At 39.5% G+C, this 26,932-nt stretch overlaps 1 protein-coding gene across 1 annotated transcript in view; it reads right to left on the bottom strand.

Moving 5' to 3' along the window:
• Window positions 1-26,932, bottom strand: part of GLRA3 (glycine receptor alpha 3) — a 146,880-nt gene that overhangs the window by 10,382 nt on the left and 109,566 nt on the right. Inside the window, exons 5-9 of the mRNA XM_061583966.1 lie at window positions 22,285-22,508; window positions 20,109-20,191; window positions 12,322-12,459; window positions 9,718-9,932; window positions 6,896-7,042 (exon numbers count right to left, since the gene is read on the bottom strand). Of these exons, the coding sequence (XP_061439950.1) occupies window positions 6,896-7,042; window positions 9,718-9,932; window positions 12,322-12,459; window positions 20,109-20,191; window positions 22,285-22,508 (807 nt within the window). The remainder of the gene's footprint in view (window positions 1-6,895; window positions 7,043-9,717; window positions 9,933-12,321; window positions 12,460-20,108; window positions 20,192-22,284; window positions 22,509-26,932) is intronic.

The raw sequence follows: 26,932 nt of genomic DNA, 5'->3' as shown, positions 1-26,932 counted from the left end.
CTCCAGTGAGACTGGCCTCCAAGTGCACGTTGAAGTCCCCCAACACCAAAAGGTTTGGGGACTGCACCCACACATCCAAGACCAGTCCCAGCACCTCGGCCAGGGATTTCGTCGTGCAGCGGGGTGGGCGGTACATGAGCAGAATCCCTTGACTGCCCTTCGGTCCCAACCTTCAGTACATGCAATCTGCCACCTTGGTCTCATAGAGTGGGGGTCTGGTGATAACCAAGGACCTTCGATAAATAACCGCCACTCCCCCTCCCCAACTACCAACCCTCGGCCGCTGTGCATATGAAAACCCAGCTGGGCACATGGCAGCCAGAGTAGGAGCGGAAGCTTCATCCAGCCAGGTTTCTGTAATACATGCTAGGTCCACGCCCTCATCCAGTATCATATCATGGATGAGGGATGTCTTCTGGGCGACAGACCTGGCATTGCACAGCAGCACTCGAAGGCCAGAGCATGGAGCCAAGCACCCCCCAGCTATCTGTTGGTTCCGGGCAGGCCTGGAACGAGGGACAGATATTACGCATCTCTCTCTGGTTCCTCTTACCTGACATGGTTGTCATGGGGCGGGCCCTAGTGATGTTACGGGGTGGGACCTAGTGATGTCATTGGGCAGGCCCTAGTGACATCACGGGGTGGGCCCTAATGACATCATGGGGTGGGCCCTAGTGATGTCATAAAACATGATACATTGTATCAACCACAGTTGCTTGGAGCATACCATTCAAACAAAAAAATGAATGCCTTTTCTGTCCAAAACACCTTCTCTCGACTTCTGTGCAAGAACCCAGTAAATCCTTTGCAAACTTCAAGAGATGGATTCCTAGGGATATTGGGAGGGGTGTGTGGACACACACACACACACACACACACACACACACACAGGTTCTCTAAAGGACAGATCCGTCCTGTTTACTTGCCGCCCTGGGCTCCTGCTGGGAGGAAGGGTGGGATATAAATATAATAATAATAATAATAATAATAAATTAACATTAACACTAGCTCCACCAAATAATATAAATTAATGAATTATTTAAATCACTCATTGCATCTTAGAGGAATACAGGAGCATGAAATATGGTCTATCCAGATAATAAATCCAATCTCTTGCACAAATACCTAGAAGTTCATATTTGATGAAGATCAAAGCACTGCAGGAATTATTTTAGGTAACTGATAATCCTTAGGAGAAATAGTTCTTCCACTATATACACCATGTTGTACATTCCCATTACCCTCTGCTTAAGCCAATAACATTTTTCTAAATCCTGTGATGTTAAAATCTAAAGCTCTCCTATAAAATTTTACTACATTTTATAAATGATATATTATAGATTAATTACAGAACTTCTGAAATATATTTTCCTTATGCTGGAAACACTAGTAGTCTCATTTAAAAATCCCTCCACTTTTTACATTTTCTAGGTTTATTCACTCTCCCACACATGCTTCTTATTTTAAAATGTGTTGCCCTGGAGTGCTTCAAGCACTAGAGGCCTAAACCCAAGTATGGAACACATCTCTTCTAGTCTAGCACCGGAAAGCACACCAGGGCAGTTGTTCCACAGAGTCTACAAACCTATAATAATTATAGATATGCCATGCATTAATTAGTGCATGGTGCGTGCACATTACCAGCAGCATCTTAAGGCAAAAGGAGTGGCCGTGTACCTGAGCCTCAGTGTATGAGGTGCAGTCAATGAAGGGGGGGCATAGGGAGCTGCCTGCCACCAAGTCAAACCATTGGGTACATCTATCTCTGTACTGCCTACACTGACTAGCAGCAGCTCTCCTGCGTTTCAGGCAGAGAGTATTCCCAGGCCCCACCTGGAGATGAACCTGGGACCTTCTACATGCGAAGCAGATGCTCTGCCCACTCAGCCACAGTCCTTCCCCAGGGAGTGCAGAGAGTTCCGAAGGGGGGAGATGATGCCAGGGGTGGCCCAAGGCATGTTTGAAGGAGGAGGGAAACCGGGGAAAGGGGGGCTCTTTTGGCAGGAGCCCAACCTGCAAGAAGGTATGGCATGAGGGGGAACCCACATGCATTGACCCAAGTGTGCGAGGAGGGTTTTGTTTTGACTTTTGGGATGGGGGGGTGAGAGACTATTAGAGGGTGGTTAATCCAGGCAGCGCCCTGTGAGTCCTGGGGAGGGAGCAGCACCAGGGATCAAGGGTGGCTCTCTAGTCCTCATGGAGGATGGTGGGTTAAGAACCTAAGAAGAGCCCTGCAGTGCTGGATCAGGCCAATGTGGGCTCATCCAGTCCAGCACATCCTCTTCTCACAGTGGCTGACCAGCTGTGGGGGCCCTGCGCTCCCCTTCCACAATCCGCGGCAGGATTGCTGCTGCAGATAGCAGGGCAGGAGCTTCAGAGCGGCTCGCCATTCCACCACTTCACCTACCTTTCTGCTGTTTTTTGTGGTGTGTGCAGGTTTGCAATCTATCAAAATGGCAGCCGAGGTTTCCCTAAGGGGCTGAAGCCTCTGCCGCCATCTTGGTTGATGGCAGCAATGCGCACGTGTATTAAGCATGTGTGCCATCAACCAAGATGGTGGCAGAGGCTTCAGCCCCTTAGGGAAACTTCAGCTGCCATCTTGATTGATGGCAAACCTGCGAGAGTTGCAAAAAACAGCAAAGAGAAAGGTAAGTAGAGCGGGGGAATGGGTGGGTGGCTTAGGATCTCCCATCCTGCGGCCAGCCCTACTGGGTGGCCATGCCACACCAAACCAGAAAACCAGAGATCCAGGGACAGGGGTGGTGGTCTGGCCGGGGAGCCAGAAAACACCTCCAAAGCGGGACACTCTGGCCGATAGCTGGAGATCTGGTAACCCTAATATAGACTGTAAGACAAGGTGAAGCTTATACATCTACATCCATATACAGACACATGCTTGGCCTCATGATTCTTCCACTACAAAAAAAGAGTGGAAGGATTATGGAAGTCAGATGTCCCTCTGTGCAAATATACACACTAGAACCTGTGTCACACCATACATTGCATGTATGGCCGAGAACATTTGTTCCCTGTTCCATCATGTATGCAGCATTTGAAATTTACAGATTATATGAACAGAGCATTATTTATTTATTTATTATTTTATTATTTATTAATTAAATTTATATACCGCCCATAGCCGAAGCTCTCTGGGCGGTGCACAGCAAATAAAACATCTAATATACAATTAAAAACCACACATCCAACAATTTAAACATACATTAAAATCTGAAAAAAATTTAAAACATATTTATATTTATACACATACTGGAATACCTGTTATTTAGCATAGCAGAGGAGGGAGTTCTCTAATCAGGAAGCAACCTTTAAATTAAACAACAATAACCGTCTCACCAAGGGACAGCCTAGCCAATATTTCACTCTCAGATCTTGAATGTTGAAGTCAAATTCCAAACTCATTAATGGATTTTCTAGATCATTGGCCTGATGCAGTATAAGATAGCTACTCTTCTGAGTAGATGGCATTTAATTACTGAATGACAGCTCAATTATTCCTCACCACACTTCCCGTACAGTATTTAGTACTGCACAGTCAGAAACTTGATGCTATGTTAAGCAGGACACTTTCTGGATCCGTTTTGATAGCAAACTCCTGATGTTCATTGAAGAAAATAAATATAGAATACAACAAATCTCCCTCCAACGAAGGGAGCAATCCTAACTATAGGACGCCAGCATAATTTACCCTGGCATAAAGTACGTGAGATTGAAACCCCTTTGAGGGGTGAGGCTATGGCCAGCTGAGCCAGCCCAAGCCTGGCAAAGGGAAAAACTACCTTTAAAATAGAGTTTGACTTATACCACCCCTTTTTCCAGTGTAAATTCTGCTGGGTTGCCAGGTCACATGACTGAGCTGAATGGAGTTAGGATCCAGAATAAGTCCCACCCCTCCCTCACCTGATTAAGTTACTTAAGTCCATGGATTTCATTGGATCTATGTTGACTATGTTTTAGTTGGATATAACCCTGTGAGTCATTTATACTCTCATTTTCTTTCTTGATCTCTGCTCATTTCCTGGTTAGATAAAGTTCTACAGCCATTTCCCCCCCCCCTTTTTTAAACCTGAGTGCAGATTTAAAAAAGAAAATCAGAAGTCCTAAGCTAGAAAACTAGAGGCTGTTTAAGCACTTTCAGATGGGTCAGAGTGATCTGTCTGGAATAAAAGAGAAGGATGCTACTGCTCAGATACTTAAGAAATCAATGCCAGCGCTGCAGCTGGACTTGGACTTGGCATAAAGGCAGTGCTTTTTAAAAAGTTGTGATACTTATGGACTCAGAGCAATGATTACTGAAGTCCGCTGCTGTTTACACAGCAGCAGCGGCAGCTCTCCAGCATCTCAAGGCCTTGGCTTTTGGAGATCTGTTAAATGACAGTGCTACAGCTTGATGAATGTATGGCATACCATCTGCCCTTAAGCTCTAGCCCCTTCCATAAAATGAGACTACAGTGCTCTTGGAATGCGGCACAGGATCCTCCTGAGAAGTATAGCCACTTTCTGAAGGCATTCTTTTGTAGTTAGAGAAGTTGACTTTAGATGCTAAATCCAGAGGGTTTGGGCACATAAGGTCACTTAGATTGCTATCACGACTGTGAACTTGCTCACAGAAAAGTTTTTTAAAAAATACACAGTCATCTTTTAAAAATTAACCAAGCCCCCTCACTTCTGATTAAATAAACACCTCACATCATCAAGAAAAATGCATTATAGTAATTTACAGAGTAACATAAGCATGGGGAGGGGAAAATTTTGAAGGAGAACAGCCGTGCAAGATGCTACAACCAGGATCCACTGAAGTTAGCTGATAAGTCCAGGGCTGCAACACTTAAGGAAAAGCATGGAGGCAAGTGGAGTGGAAACTTAGAATTAGGACTGATTTAGGATGTTGAAGTTGTTGCTCTATTATGTAAAACTGCTTTGAGAACTTCTTGTTGAAAAGTGGTTTAAAATTCTTAATAATAAACACTAAACTTTGTAATTATCTGAGATCAAAAGAGATGGGAGAAGTAAAGTAGGATACTGCAGGGTGTTAATGAAATCTACTTGCATGTTCTGATTTACTGAAGACAAAATCAATTGCTCTTACAAATTGAAATTGAACAAACAATTTGCCTGTGCGTCACTGAAATCTGCTTTCTTTGCACAGGGACTTCAGCAAGATACAGATTCTTACTTCCGCAGTTTGTGCAGGTTATAATCTGAATGATAGGAACTCATCTGGTACTGATGTTAAATACTTCTAGGTCACCTCCAGCTGTGTAAGACTATGAAACATCTCTGTGTATATACTGTATATGTATTTAAATTTGTATTCCATTCCATGCCAAGAATAATATTACCGTTAACTGCTTGTAATATGAACACTAGACATTATATTGTATGATAAAATGTTAGGATTTGTCAAGGCTTAGTGTCCTGTGTTTGAAACGTATTTCTGTTGTTAGCTGGGGAGAAAGAAGGTCAGTCTTGAAATAGCAGCGCTTTACACTCCTCATTAATAAATAACTGGTTTCCCACTGACCTCAGTGTGAGTTACATTACTCACACATTGGTACTTTTCTTGTCCTTGACCACCCCTATGTATCTAGTTCCCTCTTTGGATTGAAACACACTCACTGTTCTGCCAGTTCCAGTCTCTCTTCTGAAAACGGGCACACAACACCTGTCAAACCCTGCTCCTTTTTTAGGTAAAACCTGGTGGGAGCAGTTTGAGTGTGTTTAAAATTCAGTTTCAAAGAGATTTCACAACTGATCAGCAGCTCAACTCCCTCCAGGTGTGGCTAATTAAAATGCTTTGATCTGGTGGCTAATGCATTCATAGCCTTTGTTGTCTTTATAGCCCTCAGGCTTTTAGCTGGGTTATTATCCAACAAACTCTGCATCCTCCCAGCTATAGTGAAAGTAGAAGTGTGAGGTGGAAGCAGAAGAAAAAGGGGACAACACCAAAGTTTCAAAAATTGAAAAGAGGCCAGGCCTGAAATAGGTGCTCAAAAGAAATGGAAGTGTATTGCAACGTGTAATATGGCCAATGCATATTAAGTATCATGCAGGGGTAAAAATCTTGCATTGCCTTGTGTCACTGACAACAGTTATAGCAGTTCACTTATAGAATATTCCATTGATGTGAGGTGGCCTTGTGCATCCATAGATAATATCCCACTGCAGTTTTAAGCCCTCTCTTTCTCCCGAGAGAATCACCATGAGCACCCCTCCTTCCTATGATGTGGCCATGTCCTCAGGATTCTTGTCCCCCTGCTCAGGTTCCTAACCCCTTAGTTATTTTGTGGGCCAGTCTTCAGGTTTCTGCACAACTGTCTTAGAAATGTTTTGATAAAAGGATAAACTCATCTTAACTCTGTAAGTTAAAGTGTGGGATCCTAAATTTATGCAATGTCTAATTGGTCTAACATCCTCTCTTGCCTCTGTCCAATACAAAAGCAGTTATCTTGTCATGAACAAGTAAGTAGAAGTAAGATTTTTTTTAAAAAAAATGTGAATGCTTATCAAGGTTTTCCACTGAACCATAATAGGAAATTATTTCATAGGAAACACATAATAGGAAACACATTTCATACCAGCAGTTTCGATCATGAAGGAATAATCTGCTAGTATTCTCAGATGGTGAAACTAAACTCTGTGCAGAAAGCTTCCATGAAGCTCTTGTCCCATTTCTGTCCCCTTTAATCCTTACTCTGAAGGTTTCAGAGGGATTTGTGAATTACATAGGCCTTGTGCTGATCTTATGCAACAGAGAGAATGTTATCCTGTGTTAACATGTTATTCGTATAGTCACTTTTTAAACACTGCCATTGCTACAAAGCAGACAGCCCTTTTTGCTGCCTGTATTTCTTTAACCTATACCTGTCATATTTACCTTGTTCTTCTTCCTCTTTCGGTGGAATCTCAAAAGTTCTTTATGTTGTCTTGACACAAAGTTTACAGCAGCATACTCCAGAAGTGCTGAGAATACAAAAAGCAGGCATACAGCCATCCAGATGTCAATAGCCTTGACGTACGATACCTATGGATAGCACAGATAAGAAGATTGCTGGTATTAGAAACACAGATGGGAAGTTCAGTGTCTCCTAACGTCAAGGGAAGAGAAATGTGTTTTCCCAAACTAGAGTGAAAAAACAGGGCAAAAGCCAAATCTATATTCTTTGTAAAAGTAACATTTCCTGAAAACTAAGAGCACTATCCTAAGCCTTCCTGTGCTATTATATATAAACATTTATAAATATGTAGGGTGAGATGTACTAGCTACTGTGCAAATACAGTGTCACAAATCACATGCCTACACTTATACTGCAGGCACAAAAGTCCACCAAAAAGGCTCACAATATTGCCTACAATCTTTTTGCTACAATTTGCATTTCGCAAAAAGGTCTTCTTATTCTAGAGTATGACTATGCCTTTGAGCCAACTTGTTCATACTGTTTCTATTGCCAACTTATTTTATCTTGGTATCCAAGCTAGTAGGTGACATGACATCCAATGACGCCTGCTGCTTGTGGAATGGACATCTGCTCATGCAACAGCATTTCCCTTTCCTCTCCTCCCCCTGCAGCCCCTTGCACATACTCAAATCTACTCTGGAGTGTTGGAGAAACCACTGTAGCAGATATGAGGGAGTTGCAGGAAAGAAGAAAAAGGAAGTCCTATTCTATCCACTCGTACCAACACTGGATATTGCCCAGAGCCCAGTGTGTTTACATGCTGTAATTAAAAATAAGAAAACACACAAATTATTTAATTTTTTCAGTTGTTTATCTGAATAGGAAAATAAAAATCATGTCTTTTGATTTCTAGAAAAATGCTTTCTACAAGTTTTTCACAAAGTGAAAATTAAACTTTTAAACTTTTATTTTTAGGAAAAAATTCTCAGAACAAATTATTTGCTATGTGGAACACACCAGTTCTGTTAGCCTCTCAAAGCAGATGTTTAATCTTTTAGTTGCCACATACTTATGCTTTCAATATTAATTTGGCCTCATTTCTAAACAATTAATACCAAAATTATTTGTCAAAAGTAGTGATGGGTTAATTCAGTCTAGGAAGATCAAGAACTGATGAAAATGTTCACTCTAAGCTAAAAAGGAGCTAATTCACTTTTTTTATTTAATAAAGCGCTTATAACTTTTTTGGGGGAGGGAGAGTGTATTCTTCAAGTTATTATCTATAAAACAGTACATCCCAGCTATTCAAAATAGTCAGAATGTTAGCTTTGAATTGGGAAAGCTTTGGGTCAAGAAAGAAACATTTAAATTTTTCTCTTATGAATTGCTGGGTAGTTCTCTAGAAGCATTTGGAACCTTTTAAAGAAGTAGGAAATATATTACTTTCTGGGGGTGGGCACAGTATTCAGCTCAGTTCTTCACCACATCCATTATGACAAAAGAAATTAAGCTACACAGCCAATTGTACCATTCCTTTTCTTCGCATACATTTGTCAATTCTTTCACAGAACTGAACATATAGTAGTAAAAATTCCAAACAGTATGACACTCAAGACTACTTTCTAGTCTCAGTTATACTGATGTACTGTTCTGTTGAAATCAACATCAGGGTTTCTTCAAAGTGAAAGGAAACGGAATTTGACCTTGACGTAGTAAATCAAATAATAGATATCCCCTCTAGTGATGCTTTATGTCTGCTATCACCTTGTGAACCACACAGAATCAGGGTAGTGTAATAGCCAAAAATGTGTTCAGTATAAAAAGGAGTAAAAGTACTACTCACATCTATATTCACTATATTGTGGCAATGAGTATCAAGTGGATAGTACACAAGAAAGTTAAAATACTATTTCTAAACAGCAGGGTGGGTTTTTTTGACAGTTTGATTATTATAATACCTAGCTTGCCAGTAATTTAAATGTGTGTATATATATAGAGGGATACACATATAATTGAAATAAATGCTAAAATGCTTAACTCAAATAGTTTATTCCCCAAAAGGTTGCCCTAGTGCAAAGATCTTACATTTTTTAAAGGTCTGCACATATTATGGTCATTATCAAGGAAATCTCTCTTCAGTTATGTTTGCAAACACTCATTATATGAGATATCCTATGATGTTGTGATCCACCTTCACTGAATTTCTGGTGATTTCTGGAGAAAGGCACAGAGTTACAACATATGGGCTAAGTCAATGACAAGCATTTACAAACATCATGACCAGGAACAGGTATTGCTTGCTCAGGGAAACTATTTTTGGCAGCATTCTCATGGCAGCTGTATAAGGTATGCTCCGGCCCTTAGATTGGGTCTTAGCAAATCTCTGGACAGTTCTGCATTTGCAGGCAAACTAACATACTTTGCTTCCAAAGGCAGTTGTCATCAAGAAGACACTGTTAATTGATCTAAGACATCATGAGGGGATGCTGCACAGAAGGCAACAGATCAATAAAACCAACAACATTCTACTGCACAGTGAGAGACATCTGCAATGAGAATCTAAATTTGCATCCTCAACAGAGAATTTGACAGTCAGAAAATGATTGAAGCAATTACCATAATGTACAAACTGAAAATGCCCTCTTACCTTTCTTCCTTCAGTGAACTCTGGTATGCGTATATTAGCAGTAGCACATGTTTTAAGATTAGGAGTGCTAGCACATACCATGGTAAAACAAAAATAATGTCCCATAATCAACCAAAAGCAAAACACAGAAACAAAGTCCAAGAGCTTGCATACCTTCGGGAGTGAAGCCCGTGACCCTGAACTCTGAGTTGTCATAGTAAGTACTGTTGTTATACCTAATGCCACTCTGGCTGGAGCTGCATCCATATTGATCCAAAATGACACCCAGGAGAGTATGACAATCAAGAGGCTGGGTATGTACATTTGAATGAGATAATAGCCCATCTGCCTTTCAAGGTGAAATCGAACTTCAATGCATGTAAACTTTCCTAGTTATAACAAAGGAGAATTGTTAGTGGAACTAGCTGAGGTTAGTGGAACTAGCTGGGGTTCAGCAGTGCCTAATGCAATTAAAAATTTTTTTTTCTGTTTATAAAATTGATGAAAATTACAACAGTGTGTAAGTTTAGCCGTGCTTTGCTTGTTCTCATCCATTTCTGTTTATTGAAAAAGACATTAATACCTCAGATTCACAGTATACTTAAATGGTGCTACATGCAAGATACAAACAGGAGAAAGCCTTTCACGCCTTGCTAGCAAACTTCTAGAGCAGCTGACTTGGGCTGGCCAATGTTCTAAACAAAATGTTGGGCTAGGAAGATTTTTAGTCTAAATCCAAAAGGAGATTCTTAAGTGGCCTGGAAAACACAGGCTTTCAGCTGTTCAATAATTTGTATTGTTACTTTCGCTTTTCAGAACAAAGGACTGGCCCACACTGTAAGATCACACCCACAGCATACATCTAAAGCACTCTAATAACAGTCATGGATTTCCCTAAAGATTCCTGGAAACTGTAGTTTGTTAAGGGTACTGAAAGTTGTTAGGAGACCTTTCACATAGCTACAGTTCTCAGCACCCTTAGCAAACTACAGTTCCCAAGATTCTTTGGGGGAATCCATGACTGTTATTAGAATGCTTTAAATGCACAGTGTGGATGTGACCTAAGTCAATGGGAATGTGTCTCATGCAAACAAGTTCTTTAACTGGGCCCTATATTATTATAAAAGTCTTCAATGAAACTTGCTTTTGCATTAAGGAATCTCATTTGTACAACTCTAATGAGAACTGGAACATTAATTTGGGAAGACAGTGAATATAAAGAGCAATAATTAAATTCATGAGATAGAAAAAATAAGTGAAGCAAAATATTGTTTTTTATCTGTGAGACAAGAATTCACTATGTTTCTTTGGAAACTGCATACTTAAATCCATGTTAATATTTCCCCTTTTTGCACTCTGATTGTTTCTTTAATCAAGAAGCTCTTAATGCAGGGACTGGCATATAGTTTGTTCCAGAGGTTAATCAACAGTGGCAAAGCACAGCTGTGCCAGCTGACACAAAGGTGCTTAAGCAAAAGGTGTTTTGCTATCTAGCCAACAGCAGTCCAGATCTAGTATATTTGTGTCTAAAATGTAACATATAAACTCGGGCTGATCTGAACATTCCACCCATTTTTTCCCATGCAATGCCCACTGGAAATAATGCTACATCCTCATGTAGCTTAATTTCCAGGGATATTCTGGACCCATTCTGAAAGCAGTTGGGCTTTGTAGCCACGTGGACCAGCTCTTACCTTTAAGGAAGGTTTTAAAAAATAGATATAAAGCTCACTGTAGAACTGTAAGCTTATTAATTACTCTCCAAACCCTGAAAGTTAAATGACTTCCTTCCTCTCCTGGATATTGCCAAATCCCCTGTGTTGGAAAGAAAAGTCTGAGAAGGGGGGAGGAGCTTTGCCCAGCCCTGCTATAAACTGTAGATGAAAACTGTGACCACATAATGACACAAGAAATTAGGAAGAAACTTTTTCACAATCAGTTACCGTGATAACTCCAAAAATAGCTTAGCAAATATTATTGCTTCTTCTATATTATGCTTTCCTTTCAGAGACCATGGATAAAGGGAATTGGGACATAACAGCCTGATTAAAATGGGTTTTTAGTATGTTTCAGTAAAAAGAACGTGGGAGACATGGGTTCAGATCCCTATTCAGACATAAATCCAATGGTTTCTTTCACTGTGTCTAAAGGGCTCTGACATGAAAAACAGAAAGTTTCAACAATTTACTTGAATTCAAGTGTGTTTCACCTCATGCATCTTCCCCAACGTCTATGGCTTTCACACACACACACACACACACACACACACACACACACACCCTTCATCCAGCTCCTTCTAGTCTCTTGTGTCTCCCATCCTTAAGTCTTCTCTTTCCTAACCTCCTACAGGGAAAATGGACTAATAAAAAATCACCATTTTTCTATTCCAAAAGGCTGGTGATGTTCCTTATTCGAGATTATTACCCCATTGGTTGGGACTTGGTGGGGAAAGCCACAATGTTCAGCATGCAACATCCCACCCTTCCCACAGGTCATTGGTGTTCTGTGTTTACAAGCTTTGAATAAAGATATAAAAGCCCAGGGGAAAATATTGAAAAAATTGGGGATTTTTTTTTTAAAAAAACTTGTTTCTTCCAAGCTCCCCCCCCCATTGAAAAAAATGGAAAAATGGGGGGACTCCAGTTTTTCCCCAATTTCCCCCCCAGGCCTTCACATCTCTAGCTTTGAATATATTGTTGAATAGTTCTAATGACTAACATCAGTGGAAAGAGCAACAACTGGGCTTTCAGTTATCAACAAATGATGTGGTTCTTGTACCTGTGTTGTAATGCTTGGTACAGTAACATAAATCTTTATCTTCTTTCAACAGAAACTGTGGCAAAGTGAGTCCTTCAGCCACCTGGACAGCACCCTTTTCTTGCCATTCAAAGATGAGATCATTCATTGTGTATCCAACTAGGAAAGCAAAGCAAAGCATACATTGACTAAAGCAGTGTATAACTCCAGTGCCAGAAGTTTATCAAAAGTTAAAAAGTAAACATACACAAGTCCATAAAAGACTTTCACTGTCAAATCTAAACTAAACCTCAGTATAATTTATATGTTGCCCTTAAGAAAGCCTATGAGATTATCTGTATGATATATCAAAATTTCTTTGGCAAAATAAGCAGCAAGAAATCACAAATGTTGTTCCAGTAGTGCATTATTTGTATTTCATAAGCCAACGCAGGATTTTCTCTGAATCCAGCCACATGGACTGATGCTGCTCTGCCAGTAATAACCATAATTAATAGCATGGCAGTGCTACACAAACCAGCTGCATAGTGCAGAAAGAGGGCATGGCTATGATGGGATTCAGGTTCAGCCACCTGTGTAACACCCTATTGACTCTTGAGACAATTTGGAGCCAACAATCTTTCAAACTGAACCTTTTATAATAGGATTTCTGCTGATAAGTGAACACAACTGCATGGGCTTGAACACTTGACAAGCATAGCATAGCATATCACCACAACAATATTAGAGCAAGATATTCTGCATGACATAGCATCACATTAGGACTAAGGTCTACATAATATCTCTATTTATTTGGCCAAATTGGTGTTTGTGTCAAGAGTATACAATCTTTTGAGTTACAAATCTTCATCTGATACAAAGGAAAGTCAGCAGGACCAGCTTCATGCATGTGTGTGTGTGTTTGGTGGGTCCCATTCTTCTTCAGTGGGCACAAGTCTTAGCAGGCTATCTTCCATAAGGGGAAGGACAGCAGCAACATTCTCTGATGAGCACTGGGATGGCTTGGAGATGACATTTACATTGCCTGAAATGCACTGCTGATGTAGTATGGGGGCAGCAGCAGAGGCATTGCAGTGAGTTGTCAGCTCAAAGACTTCCCAGTTACTCACTGGAGCTACAGAAAAGGAAGGTCCATGGCAAGTGTCAGTGGTGGGCCCTGCCAGAGTGCTGGAGCCTAACAGGTGCTCAAGGATACCTAGTTCTGATCTTGGACCTTGAAGTCAGCTTACAGGCAGACTTAAAAGAGCCAAGCAGATTACAAATACAAATGATCATCATTACATTATGTAGTTGGAAAACTAACTGCAAATCTTTTATTTCTTCAGACACATGTAAATGAAATCTCCTACCCTAACGCTTTAGGAAAGGATGGGCTTTAAATTCCAGGCACGTTGTGCAGGTTTCATTTTAGAGCAAAAGATACATACATTGAGAGTGAATGGTCATTTTAGAACAACTATTCTTCTGTAGGTGATTAAGTGTTCTTATCTACAGCCGCTTCTTGATCTGAATTCATTTGAAATCTTATAATTGGTCTTTACCCCTGTAGATACCATTGAAACAACTGGTGCATTAGATTAGGTATATTAGCTAGTAATGCAATATTGTGTAAAATTATCATGGTAGCGAGTACTTAATTTCAAACATTGGAAGCTGTTGTCATAACGTATACTTTGCCTAATCTCCACATACCATGATGAAGAAAATTTTTCAAAGTTTGGTTGAGATTTCCCTCAATGAAAAAGGAAAGGCATGCTTCTTCTTCTTCTTCATTATTATCATTATTATTCCAAATGTTGATCTTGGCATTTCAGATGGTGTCAGGGCTACGGTTTCTTAAGTATTGGCTCAAATCAAGCCCAGAGTATTTCCATTAAATGCACATACTACTGATCTCTAAAATGAACCCTCAGTAAATTCATGCAATTTGTTCAGACTTTTTGAAACATAATTATTTTCCATCTATCTGTTTGTCTTTCATGAGATTTTCCTTTAAAATTAAGGTTTGGTTTGGCAATACAAAAAGTATCCTGTAAATAGTTCCTGTTTAGTTTTGATTTCTGTTTCTTACTAGGTTTTTAATACTAATCTAGAAAGCAATCTTAGCTCTTAAAATTGATTTATCCGATATATGTAACCTTACTGTTGCATTTTCCAATGCAATGGGAGAGACCCACAAATGCATATCTTATATCACACTTTGCATGCATTCAGATGAAAACCAGCTGCATGTAAAACAAATTATCATTTGAAGCATGTAGATTATAGCCAGGAGAAAAATCTCATGAATGCAACTCATTGAAACTGACAAGAAACAACTGCTATGTCAAAATGGATTTTCTGAAATGCGATGTATTCATTTAATATGTATTTTAATTATAATTATCTACCATGGCCACTATTTTTTCAATGATGCAAATAGTTTAAATATAAAAAATGCATAGCAATTGTTGATATATTATTTCCTTTTTATCCATACCTTTTTTCTTTTTGAGATACAAGGTAACTTGGCATTCACTTTTTCATTGCTATGTTTTAAAATCACTAACAAAATTATACCAGTTTACTGAAGTCTGAGATAGTATAAATTACTCTACATGGCTGTAGTTGGGTTTAATTTCTTCTTCTTCTTCTTCTCTCTCTCTCTCTCTCTCTCTCTCTCTCTCTCTCACAAACACACACACACACACATACACACACACACACACACACTATAGCCTATGTTAAGACTTATATTGTACCAGCATGCACATATCCTTTACCAACAGGCAGGCAAATTTATTTCCAGGAAATCTGGCATTACATGAGCAATAAGACAGTGTCACAGGCAGATATTCCAACAAAAACATCTAGGATGTGGGTTTCATTATCTAAATAGAATTATATATTTCATTATCTAAATAGAATTATATAATAGCCACACTTATGGGATACCCTCCATGGATAATACATGAATTAAGATGAAAGGTTTGGATACTAAGATATTAACAGAGCAATCATAGTCTCTGGGAGGGGCCCTCAGGGGCCGTATGAAACATTGTATCTTACTCTATGAGGTCATAGAGAGAACTGCAAACTTATCCCCCTCCTGCTGCTGTGGAAATATCCACAATCCAGGCCCTACTAATGTCAGTATAACCAAAGAAGGGATGTTTCGGGGTGATTTGGATGTGCATGAGGAGAATGGACAATGAGAAGGCTGAATTACAAAGGATCCAGTCTCTTGCAATGCCAGAAGAAATTTATGCCAGCCCAGGAGCCGGGAGGGGAAATAGTTAAAAAAAGCACACACACACCCAACAAAGGGGGGGTTGGAAGAAGAACACACTCGATCACACTCTTCCACCCTCATTCCACCCTACTGGGGAGACTTCAGCAGGGCTTTGGATAAGGCTGAGAAACCACCTTCAGGCCCTTTCCTCCCATGGCCTTAGAGATGTTCACAGAAAGAAGAGTTCTTGTTCCCTTCTTTCCCCTCAAAACACAGCAGAGTTGAGTGGACATTATACCCCATCCCACATGACTCAGGAGGCTTCCTTGATCCTTCAGAGGGGCTTTTGGATGGACTAATGTGATTTCTGGAGGGATGCGAAACTGTCCTTGTGTGAGCTTCCTTAACTTAGGACGCACGGTTTTCATCTCATCTGTGTCTCTTCCATATGTAATTCAATATATGTGTCCTTTTAAAATCAGAGTTATATACACAAGGCCGAGCTTTTACACACATTGGTGGTCCAAGAATGATTAAGAGATTAGTGTTGTGCCAAATTTTCATGAGGTTGGATTTTCAATATGAAAAATGGCAGCAATGGCCCCAATTTTAGGGTGTCTTTCTCCTCAAGTGTGTGATCCCAGCCAATGAGGAATCACATAGAGAACATGATGTCCTGGCATCACGTAGCTGATCAGATTTGTGACGATGTCACAAAGGCCAAACAAAACTCTCCTATTGCTCTTACTCTGAATGGTGCAGGAAGTATGACTATGTTTGTTCACTTCATCTACGCAACCTAATAACATTCCCCATCTTGCTGCAGTGTACTGATAGTTTGCTTTTCCAATGCTAAGGGCTAAGGCTCTTATCCCAAAATCAAGTCATATGTCTAGCTGGGTCAGAATGTAGACAGAATGTGATGCAATCTGAATGCACTTCCGCATTCAGCTAGGACTGGGAAAGGCTTCCCAGCTCAGTTGCCTCCTATACTTCCCCTTGACACTCATCTCCTTGCAAATAGTTTTGCACCCTTTGAAAAAAGACCTTGCATTAAACCTCCTATTGCTGTTTCTTGTTTCATAGGGGTTAAAAAATTAGGGCAAACATAAGTGCCCTAATGCAACTATATTATTTAATAAGCCAGTTGTTATATTCTTTAGGTTCTCTGCACAGCAGTTCTTCCTGTAGCATATTTGTTATTTTTAACTCTTTGCTATAGGGTGAAAGATTTCTTTTAATAAAACAAAATGGCAAAAAGGATAAATAAATAAATAAAATACCATCTCTCCTGAACCTTGCATGCTATCCATGGAAATTTGTTTTTAAAAACTGCAAATTGTATAGCATATGTTGGAAATATATTTAAAAATTATAACTAACAAAAGTGTGATTTCATTTAATTAGCATGTAATAAATACATAAAACCCCCAAGTAGTATAGCTTTCAACTGCAAGAAGCAATTTGGTACAGTCTCAGATTCTTCCATTTTATGGCCATTTGGCCCCATTGTTTACAATTCTTTCTCCTTTTCCTACGCATGTGTGTATGTATGTCCATCTGCCAACTAAAGGTAATACTTCATGCATGTGATGATATGGAAGTTTATATCACAATAAATCTGTTACAGAACAATCCTATGCGTGTTTACTCACAATTAAATCACACTGAGTTCAATGGGCCTTATTCCCAAGGAGGAGAACATAGGATTGTGCCCTTAATCTTTAAAGTGCCACAAGACTCTTTTTTTGCTTTTGCTGTAATAAACTAATATGTCTAGTCTTCTGGAGTTTTATACACTGTTAGTGTCCCATATATTAGACTGGCACTGAGCAAGCTATGTGTCTTTTTAAATGGTGATTTATTTCATTTTTAATTTGTAATATCAAAACACATAAATGATCTTTATAGATCACAAGAGACTACATATCCTATTAAATCATGAGTGCATCATCGACCATTGGTTAGAAACCCCTGGAATGATCTCCCAAACTGTTACACTGTCTTTGGACTGATCCTTTGAGCAGTTGGCATTCTCTCTGTTTCTCTCTCCCGCACACACAGAATAAGATTAACTTAAGACTGCTTTGCTGATAACAGTGTCAAAACTATTTTATTGCATTGCCATCATAAGCTGACCCAAGACATAAATATTAAAAGTCTGTATTAATGCTACTGCACCAGAAATGACATCATGATCTGACGCACTTTGTGCACCAGAGGCAGATAAAGTCACTGTATGTGCTTCAGTTGGGCAGAGTGAGGATATGAAGAGATGGGAACAGACAGCAGACCATGGGATATTCTAAAGACCTTTCAGGTACCACAAAGCCAACTTTATTTTTGTAATTCTACATGCTTGATTCAGAGTAGAACCAACAAGGATGTGGTTAACAGTCAGCATAGTGGGACAGTCTTGCCTTGGATAAAATGCTGTGGTAGGTATATAAGTGCAAGCCATGCAACATCAAGGAGGGTACAGGCAAAATATCCCCAGCCCATCAGAGCTTTCCTCCCCCCCCAGCCTAATTGGGCCATGTGCCACCTGCAGCCCAGTCATTCTGGAGGAGAAACAAGGCCACTTCAGAAATGGTGTAGAGGAAGACAGTGGGAACACATTCACTTGCCCTGCGGCCATCGTCACATCTTTGTCGTCTCTCTCTCTCCGCTATCCACATGTTGAGGGGAATATCTGAAGAGGGGAGCCTGCTCTATATATGCCTAGACTCACCATGTGATTTGGAACCTTTATTGCACAGGGTTCTAAACTACGGGGGGGGGGTTCTATACATGCAGAACAGGCTTTTTCTTCCTAGTACTTTTCTCCTAGCATGTGGCCAGAAGGGTATGGGGCCAGTGGAGATGCTAAGGAGAGACTGGGCCCAGCAGGCACAGCCCCACTCTCTTCCTCCATGTGATTATGATCACATAGAGGATAATGCCTAAAGCAGACTACAGTGAGCCGCTTTTCCAGGGAAACGGCCTTCGTAATCCGTATGTGTTCCCAAAAGCCTACTCTGGTCTATGGTATCAGGGTTTGAGTGTCAATAACAGCAATTTTGTGCAAGTGGTGAACTCAATGACCTTTAAAAAGAAAGAACTGGAAAAAATCTTTACTTTTATTTTTCATTGCTACTTTCCCTTTCTGTAGCATTTAGCACCACCTGCATTTATTTGAAACAACTGCATACCACCACCACCTGCTTAGTTTTATCATGCACACAAAAGTGCCCTGGACCCAATGGGAAGCTCTGTGGTGGTTTTGAGCAGTAAATAATTATACAGCCGCAAGAGTGGCTGTATACTATAGCCAGCATGGATTTTTTGCATTCCACAATGTTAAATTGAAAATACCCCCATGCCATTCTGCTGCTTCCCATAGCTCATTTCAAAACAAAACCTTACAAAACTTGTAGTCATGTACTCAGAAACGCTTGCTTAATAAGCCTCTAAGTTTTCATGACAATACACAAAACAGAGATAATTGAGAGTTCAAAGTGTAAAACAAGAGAAGAATTATTCACAAAGAGCTCAGTTTGATTAGACATTTGCTCTATAATTCTCAAAGCCACAGTGATTTATTCTGTTCTCATTACTTTTTTACAAATTACTATTTAAGGCACATGTTCCAGAGCAACTTTGCTTTGCTGACTGAATCTGAGTGGATCTCTAGGAAGTCTGCTGTGGTTAAGAAATATCATGATTACTGCAGTGATCTTCATGATTACTGCATCATAATTACAACTTCCCTGCAAGGCATGCCTCTAGGAAAGTTAAATGCACGAGGCTCTGCCTGAAGATTGGAATTTCTGAAGCTAAGTATATCACACATGCTTTTCAGCCTGACCCGAGCTCAACTGAGAAAAACAAGATGATACCATAGTTTTACATTCCAGTTCACTTATTCCAGTCTGAGAGGAAGATGATCGCTACTATTAATATAAACCACATATACATTATATATAACACTTGATAGTTGTCATTTCCTCCTGCCCCATATGTGGACCATTATAGACAACTATCAGCAGGGGGGCAATTTGGATATTCAAAAGAAGATGTGAGATAGGAAGCATCAGTGACTGGTCTTTCCACTCTCAGAACTCTGGGTCTTATTCAAAGATGGTGGGGAGATTTTCTCCATGGGGAGATGCATATTCTGGAGAATGTCTTTCATTTATTATTATTGTTGTTGTTGTTGTTGTTGTTGTTATTATTATTATTATTATTATAAAGTAGTATTTTGGCAAAATCAAAAAAATATTTTGGCTAACATACTGCCACCCTTTCAATTGGACTTCCCCTTCCTCTCCCCCCCTGCAGGTGATTTCCAAATCTGTTGCAGAGGCTCCCACAAGGGGAAGTAGAGGAAGGGGAAAGAATCATTGTGCAAGTGGGAAGTCCATTCCACTTGTGCATGGACACCATTTGATTTCACCCATTACAGCTTATAATGATCTATATAACATCAACATGAAACATGATACGTTTGAAGAGGACAGTTCTTGCCTGTGAAAACTCATGCTGCAATACATAAGTTGTCTTAGAGGTGCCACAGGACTGTCTACAATGTACATGAGAATACTACATTCACACTTACAGCTTTCCAGCTGCATTATACATGTTTGGACATCCATTGGGAAATTTTTGAGGTCCATTGGACAGGAGAGTATTAAAGTCAATCTGAAAGAATACAAAAGAACTATTATAAAGTGTACCTTGCATAGCACACATTCCCTCACATTCAAAATTACTATGTGCACACATCCATACAAAATAACAAGCAAGACTCTTGGCAGTCAGGCAAATGTATGAATCAGGCATTTGGAAAATAATATAAAGTCAATTTGCTTAATACACTGAAGAAATATATTTTACAGCTGCAATTCTACAAACCTCACTTGGAAGTAAACTCTATGAATATCAGTGGGTCTTACCTCTGAGTAAAACATGTTTGGGTACATATCCCCCCAGTATTTTGTCAACACAATTCACATACGGATTGAATCATAGAATCATAGAATAGTAGAGTTGGAAGGGGCCTATAAGGCCATTAAGTCCAACCCCCTGCTCAATGCAGGAATCCAAGGTGTATTGGATACACCTGCAGGAATCCAGGTGTATTGTAGCCTAGAACCCAATCCTGTTAGTCCATGTTAAGCTGTTTGAGATATTATAGTTAACAAAACATTGTAAATCTTTGAAATAAAAACATTCTGAGCCTGTCCTCTTCAAGGAAAGGGCATCATTAGTCAATAGATGCCAAAAGGCTGGAAGGTGTTCATGGGAGAATCTGCAAACACGAGTGCATATGAAGGGCCATTGGAAAATAATTCACAGAGGTTTTGCAAAAAATATCCAAGGGTGTGTGTGAAACCTAAACCATGCTACACTTCCCACAACATCCACATGAATGTTGCATTCCAGCACAACATTCTACACATGTATTCCTCAATGGATAAAGAGAGTTATGCTGGAACAGGACAGATGAATGTCTCCCACAAAGGCAGGGAAAAAATCATTTGGTGTCTAATTCACACCTGCCTAAGGGACAGTTATTTCTTAAGGCTTTATTCAGATGATTAACTTGCTGAACGACTGTCAGGACCTGAGCCCAAATCAGGTCCTGAATCAGAGAAATATCAGGCAGAAATTTCAATTGTTCACAACTACCCAAGTTTGATAGTTATTTCAGCTCCAACTACCTTTATCAGTTTAATAGATTCTATGGTGCTGCTACATGATGGCACTCATGTGGGAAAAAGTTGATTCTGCACAGCTGTTAGTTATTTGACTTCACTTTAAATATTGTTATAGTTCCATCCTGCTCTTAAAACTACTAAAATCTGCTGTGTAAGCTTCATTGGGTCATCCAATACAACTGAATGGTGGGAGATTCGTGACAGAAGTATTTCTTTATACATCACATACTTAACCTATGGAATTTGCTACCACAAGGTATGGTTAGCCACCAATGTAGATAGTTTCAAAAGAAGATTAGACAAATTCATGGAGGAGAAGGCTACAAATACTAGTCATGATGGCCATGGGCTGCCTCCTGGATCAAAGACAACATCTCTGAATATCATTCACTAGGGGACAACAGTAGGAGAAAGCTACTTATGTCCTTATGTCCTGTTTGTGGGCCTCCCATAGGTATCTGGCTGGCCACTGAAGAAGAGGATGCTGGACTAGGTAGGCCTTTGGTCTGATCCAGCAGGACCATTCTTAGTTTGGTACGATATGATATATAGTGGTCAATCACTGGCAAGGTGAGAAAGTAAATATCATTCCATCTCCAGAAATCTAGAAGTGAATAATCACTGAATTGTTATTGAAATAAAGAAAGGCATTCAGAGTAGAATCAAAAACTTCAGTTCACTAGTGCTATATAGGAACATCCAACCAGAGAAGAGAACCTCCCCAGAAGAGACACTAATAATGGCATTACACCTTCCTCCGACATCTAAACTTCAATATGCCAATTGAAAGCTAAAAACAATAAAATAGACTCTTGGCAAAATATTTACTTTTTGCTTTTAGAAGAAAATTCAGTAAAGAAACCTTTGGGTCAATTCAAACTTATGATCTTCACATGGGGACCATGATATGGGACAACCACTTTATGCCCTTGTATCTATCTGTGTGAACAATCCACAACAAGTGAATGCAATGATAGTTTTACGGTTTTCTTTTATGGCATGTGTACCACATCCAAACTATATCATAACGTCATTGCTTCCATATAACATCAGATCAGTTTATTTGCAATTTACCTGATGGAATAAAGAACATTTCCATTTTTAAAAATCCGTAGCAACTTGTTGTCTGTTGTTACTTCATGAAAATTAGCACCCTTTTCATTGGCGAAGAACAAGTCAGGTTTCCAAATAGAGTCCAGCATGGATGGATCCAAATCTAAAGAGTCATCAGGATATTCACTATAAGCAAGACGGGGATCATTCCAGTTCTGACGGAGAAAGATGTTCACTCGATAATCCTAAAGGGAAAGCAAAAGTATTTAGTGTTTTTCACAGAGTAGCTCTTATCTTTCATTTAGGTGAATAATATGGATTTTATTAGCTGTATCCTTTAACTGAACACAACTCCTAACATTATTGTTTATAGCACTAATCACTGACTTCAACCTTATATTATTCAGACATTAAACATAATATTGAATTAAAACCTAAATTACAGTAAAATATTAATCCATGAATTTGTAAAGAAATGACCACAGTCCTCAAACACTAATTATACAGCCATGAGAGTGGCTGTATACTATAGTCCCCATGGATTTTTCACATTCCACAATTTTAAATTGAAAATACCCCCCATGCAATCCTGATGCTTCCCATAAGCTCATTTCAAAACAAAACCTTACAAAACGTATAGTCCTGAACTCAGAAACACTTGTTTAACAACCCTCCAAATTTTCATGGCGATACACGAAACAGTCAGAGAGAACTGAGAGTTCAAACTGTAAAAAGAGAGAAAAAACACCACCCTTTTCAAATTTTCTGTCAGAGTTCTCATAATTTGTTGAAATTTAATTTAAAATTTAAATTAATTAAAAATCAGCCATGCCCACAGAGTACCTGTAATCCTATTACTGACCTTGCCTCATACTCTGACTTCATCTTCTGCAGTTTAAAATTTTAAAAAATGACTGGCTGATTATTAATTAAGAAATTTAGCATTGAACTCAATGATAAGGCCTCCATGTTCAGTAAGAACCAACTGTCAGTGTTCTAAAAGCCAGACTCCCAGCTGCTGGCTAATCAGGGGGCCACACCCACACCAGACCTTTATTTAGACACTTTAGACAGTCATGGCTTACCCCAAAGAATCCTTGGAATTGTAGTATGTGAAGGGTGCTGAGAAAAGACTCTTATTCCCCTGACAGAGCTCCAGTGGCCAGACTGGTTAAACAGTCAGCCGCTCTGATTGAAGTTCTGTGAAGGGAACAGGGCATCTCGTAGCAACTCTCAGCACCTTTCACTAACTACACTTCCCAGGATTTTTTGGGAGAAGCCATAACTGTGTAAAGTGAAATAAAGGTCTGGTGTGGATGTGGCCAGGGACAACTTTGGTTTAAATTTGGGTGGGAGGCTGCATGTGCCTGCTGTAGAATAAAAAGGTGGAGGAAACCATAAAAAAAGATGATACTGTTCACAGTGTTTTCTTTTTGGAAAGGAAAGAGGCTTCCCCTTTGCCCACCTATTCAATCTCCTCCCCTCCCCCTCTTCTCTCCCTTCCTGTCCTCCCCCCACCCCTCCCCCAGGTCAGTTTCACCTATCCTAAGCATGATTGCACAGGTATAAATCCTACTGAACTCAAAAAGCATGCAAAATATCACAATGTACAATGTTTGTGCAATATACAATGAACAATTACATATAATTTCTGCCAATTTGGTGTCATTTTGTTTAAGCGATGTGTCATCTCATGTCACCACTAATGTTGCAAAGTTTCTCCTCACTACTATGCAAATTAGGAAAAAATGCTGTCAGTCCGCTTTTTAAAGAATTATTCATGGATTGTAGGAATTTTGGTAGTATTGTTTTTTAAAAATTTTAATCTTTCTTGCTGTTTTCCTTTTTTAATATCTGGTCTGTGACCATAATAAAACAATTCATTCATTCATATAATTTCAAAGAACAATAAAATGGATATTGGAAGCTTGTATTATATAGTTTGAGAACTGGTAGAGCTAAAAGTAACAGCGAATGAATATGAGGAAATGCAATTACAGCTGGAGATGTGAGTGTGGAGGGTGAATCCATTGAGTGAAAGCTGGATGATAAAAAAATATAATACAGCCTTTGTGATGGTAAAAATAGTGGATGATTTGTATATTTGCCCCCAGGTAGTGAGCCCACCAACTTTAGGAACAACTCAGTGAGCCATCAGGGCAGAATTAAAACCCCTCTGGCCATTTTTCACTCTCTAATAAAGCTTATGATGATGTTCATTGAAAACTGAGCATGCCCTTGAATTTGGGGATTTAGAGGTGACTTCTAGTGCTGTGTGTCTAGGGTAGCATACATGCTCAGTGGCATTATTCTATACTTACATCTTTTATCCATTTAGTTTTAGCACAGAGGTGATAACATCTAATTTTTAATATCATAGCAAAATTGTATCTGTGCTCACTTGAGAGTAAAAACATCTATGAGGAATATTTGTCATAAGTGCATGATGAGCATAGCAAAAGCTGGTGGCAGTGGCAGTAGTGTAAGTCACAGTAGCGCTGTTAATTTCATCAAGGTCATTCAGTCAAGGAAGAAATGGGCATGCACAAAACAATTGCCATTCCTGGTGTACCAGCCCTTAAAAGAATCTCTCTAGCTCCTTTCCCCATCCCCCCTGGTTTTTTTATCTCAATAATATTTCAACAGAATATTGCTTCTCTGCTTTTTATTTCAAAAAACAGCACCTTTAGTTGCTTGAACAAAATCTCCAGCATGCTCTGATCTTCTAATTTCATTACCATTTGTTCAAACTTGGATGAGCACATGGGGATGCATTTGCCAACACCCCCAAGCAGCTTTACTCCTAATATTTTTAAATCTAACTTGGTGGAACTGGATACTATAATTAAAAATACAGTGAATGGTTTACAATGAACCCCATTTATGCTTTACATGCTTACAATACAGAGCTGTTAAAAACCACACAAACATTCTTTGAGAAAGGCAAAATATAAACACATCCAAGTTCCTCACACTGGGGGCTTTAGCAATGGCTCCCAGGCACTTCACTCTCTGTGCCACTAAATTAACTTACCAGAGGAGGGAGCTGACAACCTGTTCTCTGCTGTACTTCTATGCAAACATAGCAGATGGGCAGAGAGTAGCATTACGCCTACTCACACAGCAGGAGTCAGGTATGAAAGCAGAGCTGAAACAGTCTTCAGCTAAGTTCTGCACACTAATAAAAACCAACAGCCTCAGATACAGCTGTAAAAGCCCTCAAAGGTTGGTTTTTTAAAACTCCTTGGTATTGTGCAGGTCCTGAGCTAGCTTACAGATGGATGAATCCGTCTGTTTCCATACTGTGTTCACTCATAATTCTGTTTCATCCTGTTTCCACATTAATATGTGTGGGGTTTGTTTTAAAAAAATGAATACATATTTAAATAGTGTTTTAAAGACACATTTTATATCCAAATAAGCATTTCATTTCTAAAGCTATGCTTTCTCAAAACATGCATTTTAAAAATGCTTTTTTTAAGAGAAGAAATGTGTCACAATATTTGAAGAAGTGCAAAAGCTGATGGACAGCTATGTTCTGATTGGCAAATTAGTCCAAGGGCTGCAGCTCAGGTCAGTTCATATCAGAATTCCAAAGACAGAATTCCTCACACGTTCCTTGCCCCTTGGGCACAGCTCAGGGGAGCTCCAGAGCTTTCAGAGCAAATGAACTGTACAGACAGGCAAGATAGAAGCTTTGAGACAAAGTACAAATGCTCTGGCAACTGATCCCTGATCTAGTCTAACTAAGCCCAGGAAAGCTCCTCGCCCAAAATAAGGCACAGCTTTATATACTCTTTGTAAGGCTTCTTCCTATCGGATCTGACTGATAAGAGCCCTGACCTCAGTTAACTACAACAAACTTGCTTTATATTCAGCCAAACCCCACTTTCCCCATCAGGAACCCTTTGTTGAGCAGAAACTTGTGACCTGAATTCAAACTGGGCAGGATGGGAGTAAAGAAAGCCAGAGCATCAAAATAGTGCCCCATGTTTCCTAAAGAATTTATGGGAGGAGATAAGTGGACATTTTAACAGAAAACAATGACTTGGATTTATCAAGGAAGGTGTAAAAAGGAACAACTCAGATAAGTGTACAGTTTAAGGCAAGTCTAAACAGACAAATAAAAATAGGAAGGAATGGTGTCTAAGTAATTTGTTATTCACACAGGTGACTGACTGATTAAAATTTCTCAGACCTTTCTATTGGTAATCAGGTATGATATTACCTTAAAAAGAAAAGAAAAAAATACATTGTATATAGAATCTTCAGCATTTTTGCTTACAAACCATGTGCACTTTTGAAATGTTTTCCAAATGTTTTCGTTTGTCTCTGCATGGTCTATATAACTTAATATTTGGTGGGTAGGGGAAGAAATTCATGGTGCCAAAATGCTATTCTTGAGCATTCCTTTTTTCTAGTAGGAAAATTAAATTGTGTATTAGGACAATATACAAATATTCACCCATTTTGATTTTCAAGCCAAAAATAAAGCTTTTTGGTGGTGGATATGAGTGTTACTGAAAATACTCTTAGTGCACACCTTTCTCGTAGCCTATTCACTGCTAGTGTTTCTGCTGCTGCTTTAATGCCTTTTTGCTCTTTGCAGCTTCCCCCCCTCTTTCTTAAGAATTATCCCAACCAATCAGCAATCACATGAGGATGTCAC

Source organism: Rhineura floridana, chromosome 9 (assembly GCF_030035675.1).
Source record: "Rhineura floridana isolate rRhiFlo1 chromosome 9, rRhiFlo1.hap2, whole genome shotgun sequence".
Classification (NCBI taxonomy): Eukaryota; Metazoa; Chordata; class Lepidosauria; order Squamata; family Rhineuridae; genus Rhineura; species Rhineura floridana.
This window is presented reverse-complemented; position numbering and strand designations above follow the sequence as displayed.